Here is a 13,346-nt window from a genome sequence, read left to right as displayed (position 1 = left end):
CTGGATTCACCACTTCGGGAGCTTTAGTTCTGGTTGCAATGATTTCAGATTCAGCTGTGACTCAGTAGTTTATATGAAGCACTTGGTGTGATTCATTTTTCCCGGCCATTAACCCACGCCTACACCGTGCAACCCTGGGGTTCTATCAGACGGTCACAGTTTGTACTTACAGGACAATTGGATCATGTGGAGAAGATCACAGAGTCTGTGGTGGAAAATACTTAAGTGTCAGCTTTGTAGCTATGTTACAATAGGCAGCACAAACACAAACGGTGAGTAAATATTATTATTAAATATTAAGTATTGTCTCCACATGCTGGCAAATGATTCAGCAGCACACACACACACACATACAGGAAAAGAAAAACAAAACACCCACACTATTTTTTTATGTTCAATAAACCTTTTTTAATCTCAACAGCAAGTTAGCTTATGTGTGGTCAACATCAATGAAGGTAAATATAAAACTGGATTTCTATTGATAGATTGATGTTTTTGTTTTATCAGCAGGAGGTGAAATTATGATACTTGGAAACACGTCCACTAGAATCTTCATGACTTTAGTCTTCAACTAGAGAAATATTGCTATAATACTTTTAAATGGCATACACTGATTGACCAACAAGAAGAGAAAAAAAAAAGCACGATAAAGAAGCTGATAAGAGAAGCTCCAAAACTCCACATGGTGGGTCGTACAGGGAAACTTCTGAGGGACTTTGGTTTTGTACCTTTGTAAAACCTGGCTCTACTTTCTTTTGGAAGAAAAAAAAAAAGAAAAAAGAAAAAAGGTTATCATAGTAAAATAAATGCTAAAAGGGTCCAACCAGAAATGTTCAAAATCTTAATTTAGAGTGAAAAAAGTAAAAGGCACACTGAACACTTTTCACGTTCAACACAAAATTCATCTCGGCACACCGAAAATTCACTACACCTCTAATTTGTACAAAGAAAGTGTTACCCTTTCTTGGATTCAACTCAGCAATCAGATAGTGTTACTGTGTCTGGTCTTTCTTTGAAAGAAATTTGTTTTGTGTCCATTATTGGCGGGGAAGAGAGAGGAGAAAGGTGTTTCCTACAGATTGTGGTTCGTTTCATCTGCCAGGAAACAGCAGAGCAATACAAACCTTTTCCACCTCCGCCACAATCGCCTCCTCCTCTCTCACTACATCTCTCCTTCCCCTGGTTGTCAAAGTGCTCCAGTATTCGACTTTCACAGATCATCCTGTAGCTGTTCTAACCTGCCCATTGACAAAATGAGAGAAAACAATCATCAAAATACTCACTTCAAAGCAAAATCCGCCCTTTGACACAGAATTATTTTATGTTCAACCTGCCCCACTTGAGATCCTTCTGTTTCTAAAAGACATTTTCAACACCACCCACAAACTGGACATGAGCTTATTTGTGTCAATAAAATGCGGGTGTATGACTATATATCCCGCTAACCAGCTTGTTTGTAAATTTTAGGGTGGATCTATTAATGCAGACCTGTATGGCAACATGTCTCGTGGCTGCAGTCCACTTTGGCCTCTTGAGGTCATTATTACTGGAGCTCTTAGTATCTCGTTTTGCGTCCAAGCTAAATGGTGACGTACTAAGCATTTGCTCTAAGATCCTGAGGGACTGACGTCAAAACCACGTTGATCAGTTGTACAGTGCTTTAGAAACAAAATGATGCCAAGTAGTAAATAGTGGACTGCCAACAGTGTTAGTCTGATTATTACAGCAAAGGTGCCAAAAGTTACAGAAATTTGCCAGTTTTAATCTTCCATGACACTTAACTAAATGTGTCTGGGTTTCGGACTGCTGGTCAGACAAGAAAAAGCTATTTGAACTAGTTGAGAAATTGTGATTAATGTTTTTGCCTCATCGCTGACATTTTATAGACCAAACAACTGATTCATTAATGAACAAAATTTATCAGCAGATAATCTGATCATTAGTTGCAGCCTCAATCTGCGAAAGTGTTAAAAAGATTTTAGGGTGGATTTTGATTTTTTTTTTTTTTTTTTCCTTCAAGTCTTGCACAGGACTACAACCACAGTTGGTCTACATTTTCTAGCCAACATTCAAGACTGCAGCTGTAAAAACCCCATAGTCGAACCAAATCTGATATACCTGCTCAGTCCAGTCTACAGACTAAGAGTGACCATCTTATCTGAAGGCTAATCTGGCTACAAAACACTCGTATAGTTTAGTCCACAACCACTGACGGTCACAGTCTGGCTGATGGTTGCAGTCCAGTAATCTCATCTCAACCCTGACGTCTGCCATCCTGTTATTCCAATTTTTTTTTTTTTTTTAAATCATCATCATCTGTCAGAAAAAGTTACATCTGTGTACTTCAAGTAGACTGAACACAGTTTAAGTGCTGTTAAAAAAAAAAAAATCTCTCATCTTGTTGCTGGCTTGCTGTCAGTCAAAACAGCAGTGGGTGAGTCTGTAGTCAAACGCAGTGTCAGGTGATCGACCTTCAGCTGGTCTTCGTCTAACAGCAGCCCCAGCGTCAGAGAGGAAACATTCTTCGTGAAATCTAATGCAAGGGAGTTTTTAAGGGGTCATTCCATTAATCTAAACACAATTCATCAGTAAAAACAACACAGGGGCATGACTGGAGCATCAAGGATGTGAATCCCAATTAATCCAAAAGCTACTACTGTGCACAGAGGGAAAAGCACAGCCAGGGTTATTTTGAATGGAGACGTCAATACAGTGTTCGCCTTTTTCAGTAATGACGACAAATGATCTGACAAAGTTGAAGTATGAATTGTGCAAACAAACATAATCACATTCACACACACACACACACACACACACACACACACACACACAGCTGTCTCCAGGCTTGTCCCTGCATTTCCAGGGTGAGCGAGTGAGCGAGAGATTATCTCCTGGTTACATCATCAGTGAGTGACGTCACTGCTGACGACTCAGAGGTCCTCTGGAACCAATCAGAGTTGGTTGTACAGGTGAGGCTTCCATTCATAATCCCTCAACATTAAGGATTAATATTGCTTCTGTATTGCCACAAAAATAGAATAATATTGACTGTCAAACACCGCTACTTCTCAACCAAACACAAGTTAATTACATCAGCCCTCATTTATCAGGCAAACACATGACCCACAATTCAACTGTTCAAAGGACACAAGGCCATTTCGCCTGCAAATACTGGTAACTATCCTCATCTTACTGAGTATTATGAAACCTCGTGAAGGGGTTGGAAAGGTGGAATATCAGTTCAGTAGTGTAAGAAATAAATCAGGATCAGTAGTTACAAGTCACATAAAGCACAAAGAAAACTAAAAAAAAAGAAACTGTATTATTTATGTCACACACCTACACAAAAGCCTGCAGCAACAAAGTTGTGTTTTATATTATTTTCATTAGTCAGTCAACTGAAAAAAATAGCTTGGACAGAGTCGGTGCATTACTCACCAACAAGGTGCTTCAACCAGCATCTTTAGGGTATTTGTTCAGGAAAATGACCAACAAAAGTTACCTGTTTTTTAAATTGGAGGAATACTGTAAATGTTAGTGTTGACGCCTATGCACTCACGAATTCGACCATCATGTTAGCCTTTGAGCTCATGTTTGTGGACAAAAAACACTTAACATTTGAATTTGTGGAGATATCAACTGTACCGTGATAAATGAGGGCCATATTTGCTCTTGTTCAGTTGTTGTTTTAATCTACTGAAATCAAAAAAAAAAACAAAAAAACAAAACAGAACCAGTCTATTGTTGTCAATGTCGTCCTATTTTAAATACAAAAAGCACTGCCAGCCACTGTCCTTTTGGTTGCCTGTCAGTCCTAAATCAGTTCACTTCCAAACCATTTCAAGGTGAAATGCTGCGCTCTGGCAGCCTCCAGGATGTGCAGCACCCCACCTCCGGGCTGCACCGTACAGTCCTCACAGGTGGCACAACCTCTGCGACAACAGCAGCCTCGCCAAGTCAGCAGGGCGAGGATCACATTGAGCCACATATCGGACCTGTTCCTGCCTTACAGAGCTGATGAGAACAGAGGAGGAGGGGGAGAAAGGGAGGTAGGCTAAGGGAGGATTTTGGTAGAAAGGTTGTCTTGAGGTTTGCCACAACTAAGAAACGAAGTCTGTATTTGTCGTACAAAAATGAACACTTCTCCTTCCCTTTTGCTACTCTTGTGGCCTCCACTTATATCTCCATTCTCTCTGCTCTTAGTGCTGTGTGGGTTCTCATTGCTTAATACTGACTTTAGTTGACGAGTACGAAGCCATGCTGGGAATCCACGGTCTCCATCATCTCACTGTCCAGGAGAGAGCTCTGCAGCTCAGGGAGGCCCAGGCTGTCTGACTGAACTGGACCAGCCAAAATCCCGGCCACAGCTCCAGCCTCAGCTTCCCCTGGAGCAGGCGGGTTCAGCAAGGTGGGATCCAGAGGGAACTCATACTGCTCTGGGAGGAGAACCTCAGTGGAAGGCCCCAGGATCTGCTGCTCACAGCCTACAGGGTAGTTGAAGCCCAGGCTGCTGATAGAGGCTTCATGAGACTGGGGACTGTGGAGGTGGTGAAGGTGAGATCCAGGGGTTAAGTGTTGGGCGTAGTGGTGGTGGCTTATATAGGGATCATAAACCAGCCCCTCGCCCGGTTCCATCAAAGGACTTAGGCTATGAGGGTGGCTGAAGGGAGGCGAGGCCTGAGGACTGGCCTGCTGCTGGGGCTGAGGCTGGTGGGCAGGGCCCTGAGGGGAACTTTGAGATGCTGCTGGGTCCAGAGCAGGGCTGCTTGTCGGGTAGGATCCTTCAGCTATCTGCATCTGGTTGAAGTAGGCCTGCAGCCCCATGCCCTGTGACTGTTGCAGGTACATCCTCTTCTGGTGCAGTCTGTGAGTTAGAGCAGAAGAGCCCATTTAGCTCAAAATATCACTTTGAATCACTGAGAACAACAACGACATTCCAAAAAACGCTGAATTCAAATATGGTATATCTTACACACTTTTGCATGTGACAATAAATGTTAGTCTGGTCCCAGACCCCTGAAAAGCTGCCCAGGTCACCTATTTGTTCAGCAATTCAAGTAGGTCTGTTGTGGATCACTGATGGTTGGAAAAACAGTCAACCAATCAGAGCTTAGTAGAGGGAATTGAGAACGAGATGACCATCTTCCTACATAGCTAGCTTGCTATCTACCTAGCTACATCCATTAAAATCAGCGACAGAAGAATGTTTCACTCGCTGAAGACAACGTTAACACAAGCCAAAAACAAAAGAACACCCCGTCTAAAAAACAAATCAGCTAACATAAACATGTTTATGTTGACTTGAATGAATGTTTGTTAGCTTAGACTTGAATGATAAGTCCATGTTGTACAATTAGTGACAAACTATTTTTACTTTTGACTGATCGCAAACTTTTTTGCTCTAAATACAATCTTACAGCAATGAAAGGTCACCACAACTAAATAAACACAAGAGGAAAAACACTGAAAATATTTCATATTTCACAAATGATGATATGAAGGTAGAGGAAGACATTTACAGCATGATTTACCTGTGTTCCTGCAGCTGTTGCTCTAAACTTCGGGGAGTCTCCTTACAGAAAAGTTGACAGCTAGCAGGACTGTTAGCCAAGACGTTGGCCTTTTGGGCAGAGGAGATATTGTTGTTCAGGATAATTGCCATTGTAACAGGCTATTAACAATTTGTTGTTGTTTTTTTTTTTAAATCATTGTTGCTTCACTGGTGGAGTCCTTAAATTTCTAAATGATATCACTGAATGTCGTGCAAAGAAGTCATTTGGCTCAAGAGAAGAAGACAAATCAGTATTTGCATCTGTTATTTTTATCAAAAATATGTATAAATCAGTTGATCGTGGAACACAGTCATAATGAGGGAGTGTGGTAGGTGTTAAACTGTACCTGTAGTCTATGAGTGAGGTATTGTGTCTCCAAACTCTGTCGGCGGGACAGGAGAGGCGGACGCGGCCCGCCTTGGTATAAAGCTAGGCCCTCCTGCTTGGATGCCTCGCCCTGTGGTCAAAAACACAAAGCATTAAAACAAGGGACATTTATGCTGCATGTACTTGCGCACATGTGTTCGGGGACACGCCTATCCCCTCTCCTATCAGTTAATAACGCTGTGTCAGGGTCTGGTTGCTTCATCGTGTGGTCTAAGTGGATTATCCGTGCTGTCTCCTGCCCAAATGCCTGTGCGGTGACTGATCAGCCAGATGCCTTTCTCTAAATGGCATGTTCCACAGGGATTACACAGTAGTTAAATGAAATGAAAGCAAATTAAAAGGATGATGGGGCCCAAGCATCATAACCAACAAAGAGCTGCGTTATTGCATTATGAAAGATGGACCAAAGGAAAACAACTAGATCTTGTCTGCCTCTATGACTGATTTTGTGTATTTTATTATTTATTTTTTGACAGGAAAGCCTTTGGATCTTTCCTCAAATGTTTCCTCCTGCAGTGTGTCTGTGTGAATGTGTTATTTTTTCATATATGTATGCCCGTCTTCGTGCGTGATTACAGCTTAGGCCTTATGAGTGCCAGTCACTACTATGGTTAAGTCTGACTGACTTAAACAATGGCTGCATTCACTTTGGCCTAGGCTCCAGGCTCCAGGCCCCAGGGGGACGGGGGGACGGGAGACAGTAAACAAGCCACAGTTGGCTGCCTCTCCTGGGGTTACACAACAGCCTGGGTGCCTGTTTTGTTTTTTTTTTTTCATTTTTTTCTGGCCAACACAGGGTGAGAACAGTGGAGGAACAGAGGCTGAGAACAGCTTTGAGAAGAGAAAGCTCTTGAATGGATTTGAGTGAGGGATGTGTTTTTGTTTTTGTGTGCTTATGCAGTAAGACTGACCTCCAGGAGGTTGTGCAAGTGGTGCTGTGGTCCCATGGGGCCCATGGCGGCCCCTTCCCCGGAGCCCATCTGCTCCACCAGCATCTGGACTTTGTTTAGCTCCAGAATGCCTTTGGTCCTGGCCAAGTTCTGGAGGTGCTGCCGAAATGCAACCAAACCTGAGAGTACGAACAAATCCAAACAATACAAAGTCAGTACTGATTCTCAGCAGCTGATCAACAGAATCTCTCCTCTCTTCATAACAGGATGTCAGAGGCTCTTTCCCGTGAGAGTCTGGCTTAGTCCTCACTGACGTTAGCAAACTGGTTGACTGGTTAGCACGTCTCGTGGCCCCTACTGACAATGTGACTGGATGTACATCATGGGCTGCTGTGGGGATGTGCGTTTGTGTGTGCACATGTGTCAATATCTGCGTGACTGTGTCCACACCAGCAAGAGGCTCTGACAAGACCCATCCAATGGTGACAAGCTGTGGCTGAGAATGACAGGACCTGACTCACCGTGATGGTGGGAGTTATTTAAAACAAGAGTCAGCAGTCTGACGCAAAAGAATCCACCACATCAACACTCTCCAAAGAAGATTATGAAAAATAAATTTATAAATAACTGCAAATACCAGCTGGGAGTGCACAGCACAGGCTGTCAATGTAGGGCTGGGCAAGTAACACATATTTTTAAGATATAATTATAGTTTCTGCTTGGCTAAAGCACAGCTGATTTACAACCAGCAAGCACAGAGCAACGTAGCTTTGAAAGAAAAAAAAAAAACAGAAAAAGAAGTAGAAAAGGTTATATTCCTTATATTTTGGCTCCTCTTTGTTTCTCATGTGGAGTAAAGACAAATGCAGAGCTCTGAAAAGAGAAAGAAAGGCAAGACAGAGAACGAGTAGTACAGAGGGAGAATAAGGGGGAGTTAAAAAGAGATGGAGAGAGAGAGAGAGAGAAGGGGGAAGAAAGAGAAATATGTGGGCTGAAACCTTCAAATATCTGTGATTCATAGTGTGAATCACTACTGTTGTAGTCGTCAGAGGGACTGGAGAGGATGAGAGAAAGGAAGAGAGAGGAAAAAAAGGGTGTGAAGAAGAGGAGGGTGGGAGAGCAAATGACAAAGTGGGAATGAGGCACTTTTATCCAGAAGGCAATATACATGTACATATATATCTTTATATATATATACACACATATACACATGTGTGTAGACGGGTGTGAAGGAGCAGCTGCAGCAGGGGCGTTGGGTCTATCTCATGAGAATCAGTGCTTTTCCTCTTGACTGGTGCTCCAGCGCTCTGTGCATCCCGGAGCCTCAGACATTTCAACTGTGACACCTTACACATCAGACATGTTGAATCTGGCATTTAATTGACGGTTACATCTGACTGATCATTGATTTCAAAGCATTTCACTCAACCTGTCTCACACATTCCACATTCAGACAGCGATTTTCTATATGTGACATAATGTCTTTCAGCAGCATCTCTCATGAGCATGTCTGACCTTGCTGCATTCAGATGAGCAGAGGGAGCACAGTACTGATGTTGAAATGTCTTATGACTCTATTGCACTATGGACTAATGAGTGTCACGTCGATTTAGCCTAGCACTTCTATAACGATAAATACAGTTTTAAAAAAGTATTAAAATTAATCCAGCAGAGCAGTGACATTCATCTTTTCATTCCACATATTCTTCTTCCATGTCAAAGCTTGCTGCCTACATTACCCACTATGCAACGTGTCCATCCCCAGTTCAGTTAGAGATTTGGGTATATGTATACTACAGTGACCTTGAGCCACAATCAAGCAGAGATCAGGAGGGGGCTATAAAGATCTGGTGAGCCAATGATTGTAATTTTTTCATTTTCAAACTTGTAGTTTGTAGACCAGGAATCAAAAAGGGCTTTATGCAACTTTTCTCATGCATGGAGTCACAGCCTTCTGCTCAAGACCTGTAAACAGACTTTGAGGAGTTAAATCCATACAGTTCCTCTTGGTATTGTCTATTGCAAAACCACTTTAAAAACCACACTCCATTCAACTTCATCCATGTAACTGCACAGAAAAACCAGTTTCTTATGAAACAAGCTGCAAAACTTTCTATTAATGTGACAGAACAGCCTTGTGCACATTGAGGTCAGCCCCAAAATGAAGTGTCTGGGTTTATCAAGGAAGATACTTGAAGAGAGAAGAGGATGTTTTGACAGAAGGTCCAAAGAGAAGGATGAATTAATAAAGGAGAAAAGAAAAGGACAAATTAACACTGCGGGGCTCTGACCTTGGGTGAGGGAGGTGTCTGAGGCACGGCGACCTTCTCTGAAGCTGATGGGGGAGCGGTTGTGCGCCTCCCTGTGCTGGGATGTCAAAGCGGCCATTGCTGGGTTGGCGGGCCGAGCGCTCAAAAAAGGCGTAGCAGTTATGCCAGGAGCAGAGCTGTTGGCCGGTACCACTTCACTGAGAGAGGGTGCATCCTCCAGCAGGCCGAGGTCGCTGTGCACAGAGCCCATGTCATAGCCCATGTCCGAGTCCATGCTACCCATGGATGGGTTGTGGCCTAGAGAGAATAATTTACCTGGGGGGGGGGTAAAATATTTTATATTCAATTTTAAGGAAGTGATCCAGAAAAAAACAGCTTTTGAGTCTAAAGACGTTTCTGATCAGGTGACATCATACCTTGGTTCGAAGGGCCCGGCTGGTTGGTCATCTCAGAAAGGGTGTGTCGCCTTTGGCCAAAGCGAGCTGTTTGATAGGCTGAGAGCAGATGGGGCGGATCATCTTCTGTGTCGGGCTCCTCTGTCTCTATGCCCTCATCAATCGACGTCTCCATCATGTTGCTTGGCGACGAGGTGGAGGACTTGCGGAGGACAGCGGGGGGAGGCAGGGGGTCCAGCAGGCAGCCGTTCACCTGGAAGGGGAGGGGAAGAGATGAAAGGGACAGAAAGAGAGAAGTATAACCTTACATCCAAAATTGACTGCACCCAGAAAGAAAACAGCAGGAGCCAAGACACACTGTAAGTCAAATCAGGCATCTTGAACACACACACACACACACACACACACAAACCATTTGAACAATTTGGACAAGAGAAGGCGACCACCATATTGAGAATGAGGGCTCCATTAGTTACTCTCCTCCCTCTGTTTTCCCTTGACTCACCACAGTTGAGCTCATACTGGGAGTGTGTGTGTGTGTGAGATTGTTATAACATGCAGACAGGCCTGTGTGTGTGTGTGTTGGCCTAGAGGTGGAGGGTGGGGATAAAAGAATGCACGGCCAGGAAGTGAGCTTTCACTCAAAGCTGTGTGTGACCGACACACACGCAGACATAAGTTCACACTCTCTCTCTCACACACACACACACACACACAAACAAAGATCATCTGCATGAGTGGCCGCAGTAACCGGAAAGCCTGGTGTTGGCCTAGAAAGCGCAACTTTGCCCAATTCCCCATCTGCTTTCTGTAGTGTGCTGGGATAGGAATGCTGTTACTCAAGTGACACACAAACACACACACACACACACACAGGACAAGAGTGGAAAACGACATTGAGAAACAGACGACGGAAAGAGGTGGGGGGGGGGGTCATAAAGGGAGAGTGAAGTTCAAGGATGAGGAGGAGAGAGAAAAAAGAAGCTGAATGGAAAAGGTGAAAAAAAGAGAAAAACGGCACAAGAACGGGAGAGCCAAAAACTGAAAAAGAAAAGATGAGCTGTTGGCTGATGTGTAGGAGGGTCACAGTGGCCAGATCACTGAAGCAGCGCAGCAGCTTCCTGTCCATGTGTGTTCACTCAGCTTCACATTAGGTCACATCATCATCATCACAGGACCACTTACATAACCAGACTCCATTCACACAGATAGCCCACAAGTCTCTCTCCCCCTGCTTACCACAGAGACACACACACACACACACAACACACACGTCATTTTTTATCAGATCCAGGAGAGGGGGTGGGATGGTAGAGAAGAAATCTTCAAGACTGTGTGTATGTGCATGCGTGCGTGTCTATCCCTGCAGGTGTGTGAGGCCATCAACTCAGACCAATAGTGTCTGTGGTCTCCAATAGTCGGTCAGCTCAACAACAGGCCTGGAGGAAAAGGTCACTAGTTGGCACAGATAAACAAGGAAAGAGGGAGAGTGCATGCATGCATGTGTGTGTGTGTGTGTGTGTGTGTGTGTGTAAGCCATGCGGGACAGGCAGCTGTCCTGTCTGATGTGAGTGCTGGCTGAGTTCTTACATAAGAGAACAAGTCAGCTGCACTCTGGTAGGTTGACGGAGCAAAGCCAACGCCTGAAGCCTCAAAGGAGTCTGGTTTACACGTACGTGTACACATGCAAGTGAGCACGCACGCACGCACACACACACACAGACATTTCTGGTCACAGTGAGTGGATATGCTTATCAAAGCAAATCACTGTCAAGCTTATCAGGATAATTTTTCAGGACATACTTGTTCAAGCTGATAATGACTGTAATAACTACAGCTTCCATAACTGAAAAGTTGGATGTGAGTGAGCCATCATATGAGGACAGAGGACAAACACACAAACCAAAAGACACTCATGTCCCTGAAGCCTTAGCCTGTTTTTATTTTGTTTTTATTTTTTTTTTAATCATTGATTTTGGACCTACTTTGGGCGTGCTGACGTCCTCCACTGTGAAATTCTGCTCTAGGGGAAATGCAGTCTGGGGGAAGGTGAAAGCATCGGAGGAGGCTTGGGGCACAGCAGGGGAGCGTAGCAGACGAACACCCTGCGGGAGCAAACCCACCTGGGCTGAACCACTGGTCGACTGCAGTGCAGGAAGAAACAGAGGAGAGAGTCTTTGACATCACATCAAAAAACCAATCCAATCCATCCAATTCATAGCAAATACTCAACAATGATCCTGATAATAACGCAATTACGACAGAATTGAGCTGCTGTGAATTTGACTTTGTAATCCAAACGAGACACAAAAGCCACATCCTACGTGGTGAGGGCAATGAAAGAGAGATTGCACAGTGTCGCTAAGAAGAGACAGTGGGCAAAGAAAAGAAAATAATGAATAATGTAACTGCGGGAGATGCATTAAGATCAAGGCTCTGTGGAAAAGACTGCGAGAGAGCAGGTGAAGACAGAACCTGGACGGATAAATAAATGAATGGGCTGTCTGTCCGGTCGTTTGTTCCTGGATGCAGGTGTGAATAATGGCGCTTTGATCAGCAGACTGTGGATGGTAATCTCTGCACAGGTTATTCAGAACACCCTCGTGACGCTGCGCTCACCTTGACGACAGTCTGTTCGGCGATGGTGCTGGGCCGTCGCTGGCGAGCGTCGAGCCGCTGTTCAACGGGGAAGCTGCAGCGATGGGCCTTGAGCCGCTCCACCAGCAGGTAGTAGATAGCAGCAAAGTGGTTGTAGCTTTTGTTCTGCAGAGACTGGAGGATGACAGACAACATAAATGGTGGCGTGGGTAATTGAAGTTGATACTGGAGCACACCTTACATTTTGGCTGATTTAACTGTGACAGTTCTTCATAAACACTGAGATTATTCTTTCAGTGCTTTATGTTATTCTTTATTCCTGTTAATGCAGCAGCTAAAGAGCAGAGTTCAGATTAAAGACACAATAGAATAGAATCTTAACAGAACGCATTAAGAGAAAAGGCAGCACATACCACATACTGCATATGAATTACAGCCGGACATTACAGTGGTGTTCAGTGAAGGAGGCGATATATTTACCTTTTATTTATGTATCAGGACGTCATTCATGCCTAAAGTTATATTTATATATTCCCCTATTTTGCAGCTAGTAAGATTCCCAGCCCCAAGCCTGGGTTTGCTTAGGGCCCCTAAATGACTAAATTGGCCACAAGAATGAGGGCTTTTTTCCACATACTTTTGTGCAACTTCTATCTGCATGCTCATAAAGTGGATTGCCGGGCACTCAGGTTCACCATTCTGTTTTCTGCGTATGTACAGTGTTGCATATCCATTGTCCTGTGTCACAGTCTGAAGCTCCGATCTTTAAACCTCACCCCATCGTACCCCCGCTGAATAAATAAAGCTCAGCCCTCTCACCTCTATAGTCTTGTGCTGGTCGATACCAAGGCTGTGCATCAGGCGAAGGACCTGTTCGCTGTATTCTCCCACGCCCGCCTCTCCCTCAGCCGACAGAGGCTGTTGGTGCAGAACAGGCCTCTGAACGGGAACATGCAGAGCCATCCACTTGTGCTCCTTGATCTGTGCCACAGACAGTCGCTTTGATGGGTCCAGGACCAACATCCTGCGGATCAGATGCTCACAGTCTGCCAGGGGTGGAGAGAACAAACATGCATAGAGGATGTGTTAAGACTTTTACCATATTTCATACTTGGGTTCACCACCGTTTTTGAGCACCTCTTGTATGAGCTATAATGAAACAAATTAAGGCACAAAGCGTCAGGCCATCGCCAAAGCAGCCCTGATGAAGCGGAGCAGAAATAACACTTTATGGCTTAAAATGTGCTAAATTCT

At 44.2% G+C, this 13,346-nt stretch overlaps 1 protein-coding gene across 1 annotated transcript in view; it reads right to left on the bottom strand.

Moving 5' to 3' along the window:
- Positions 1–383: 383 nt before the first annotated feature.
- The window catches only part of sik2b (salt-inducible kinase 2b), a 43,900-nt gene continuing 30,937 nt past the window's right edge, over positions 384–13,346 (bottom strand). Inside the window, exons 7-15 of the mRNA XM_046389113.1 lie at positions 12,912–13,138; positions 12,114–12,266; positions 11,480–11,638; positions 9,516–9,747; positions 9,121–9,414; positions 6,851–7,008; positions 5,899–6,009; positions 5,532–5,620; positions 384–4,864 (exon numbers count right to left, since the gene is read on the bottom strand). Coding sequence (XP_046245069.1) covers positions 4,237–4,864; positions 5,532–5,620; positions 5,899–6,009; positions 6,851–7,008; positions 9,121–9,414; positions 9,516–9,747; positions 11,480–11,638; positions 12,114–12,266; positions 12,912–13,138 — 2,051 coding nt within the window. The 3' untranslated portion in view covers positions 384–4,236. The remainder of the gene's footprint in view (positions 4,865–5,531; positions 5,621–5,898; positions 6,010–6,850; positions 7,009–9,120; positions 9,415–9,515; positions 9,748–11,479; positions 11,639–12,113; positions 12,267–12,911; positions 13,139–13,346) is intronic.

Source organism: Scatophagus argus, chromosome 5 (assembly GCF_020382885.2).
Source record: "Scatophagus argus isolate fScaArg1 chromosome 5, fScaArg1.pri, whole genome shotgun sequence".
NCBI lineage: Eukaryota > Metazoa > Chordata > Actinopteri > Scatophagidae > Scatophagus > Scatophagus argus.
The sequence above is the reverse complement of the archived record's forward strand: the minus strand, read 5'-3'. Positions and strand labels throughout refer to the sequence as shown.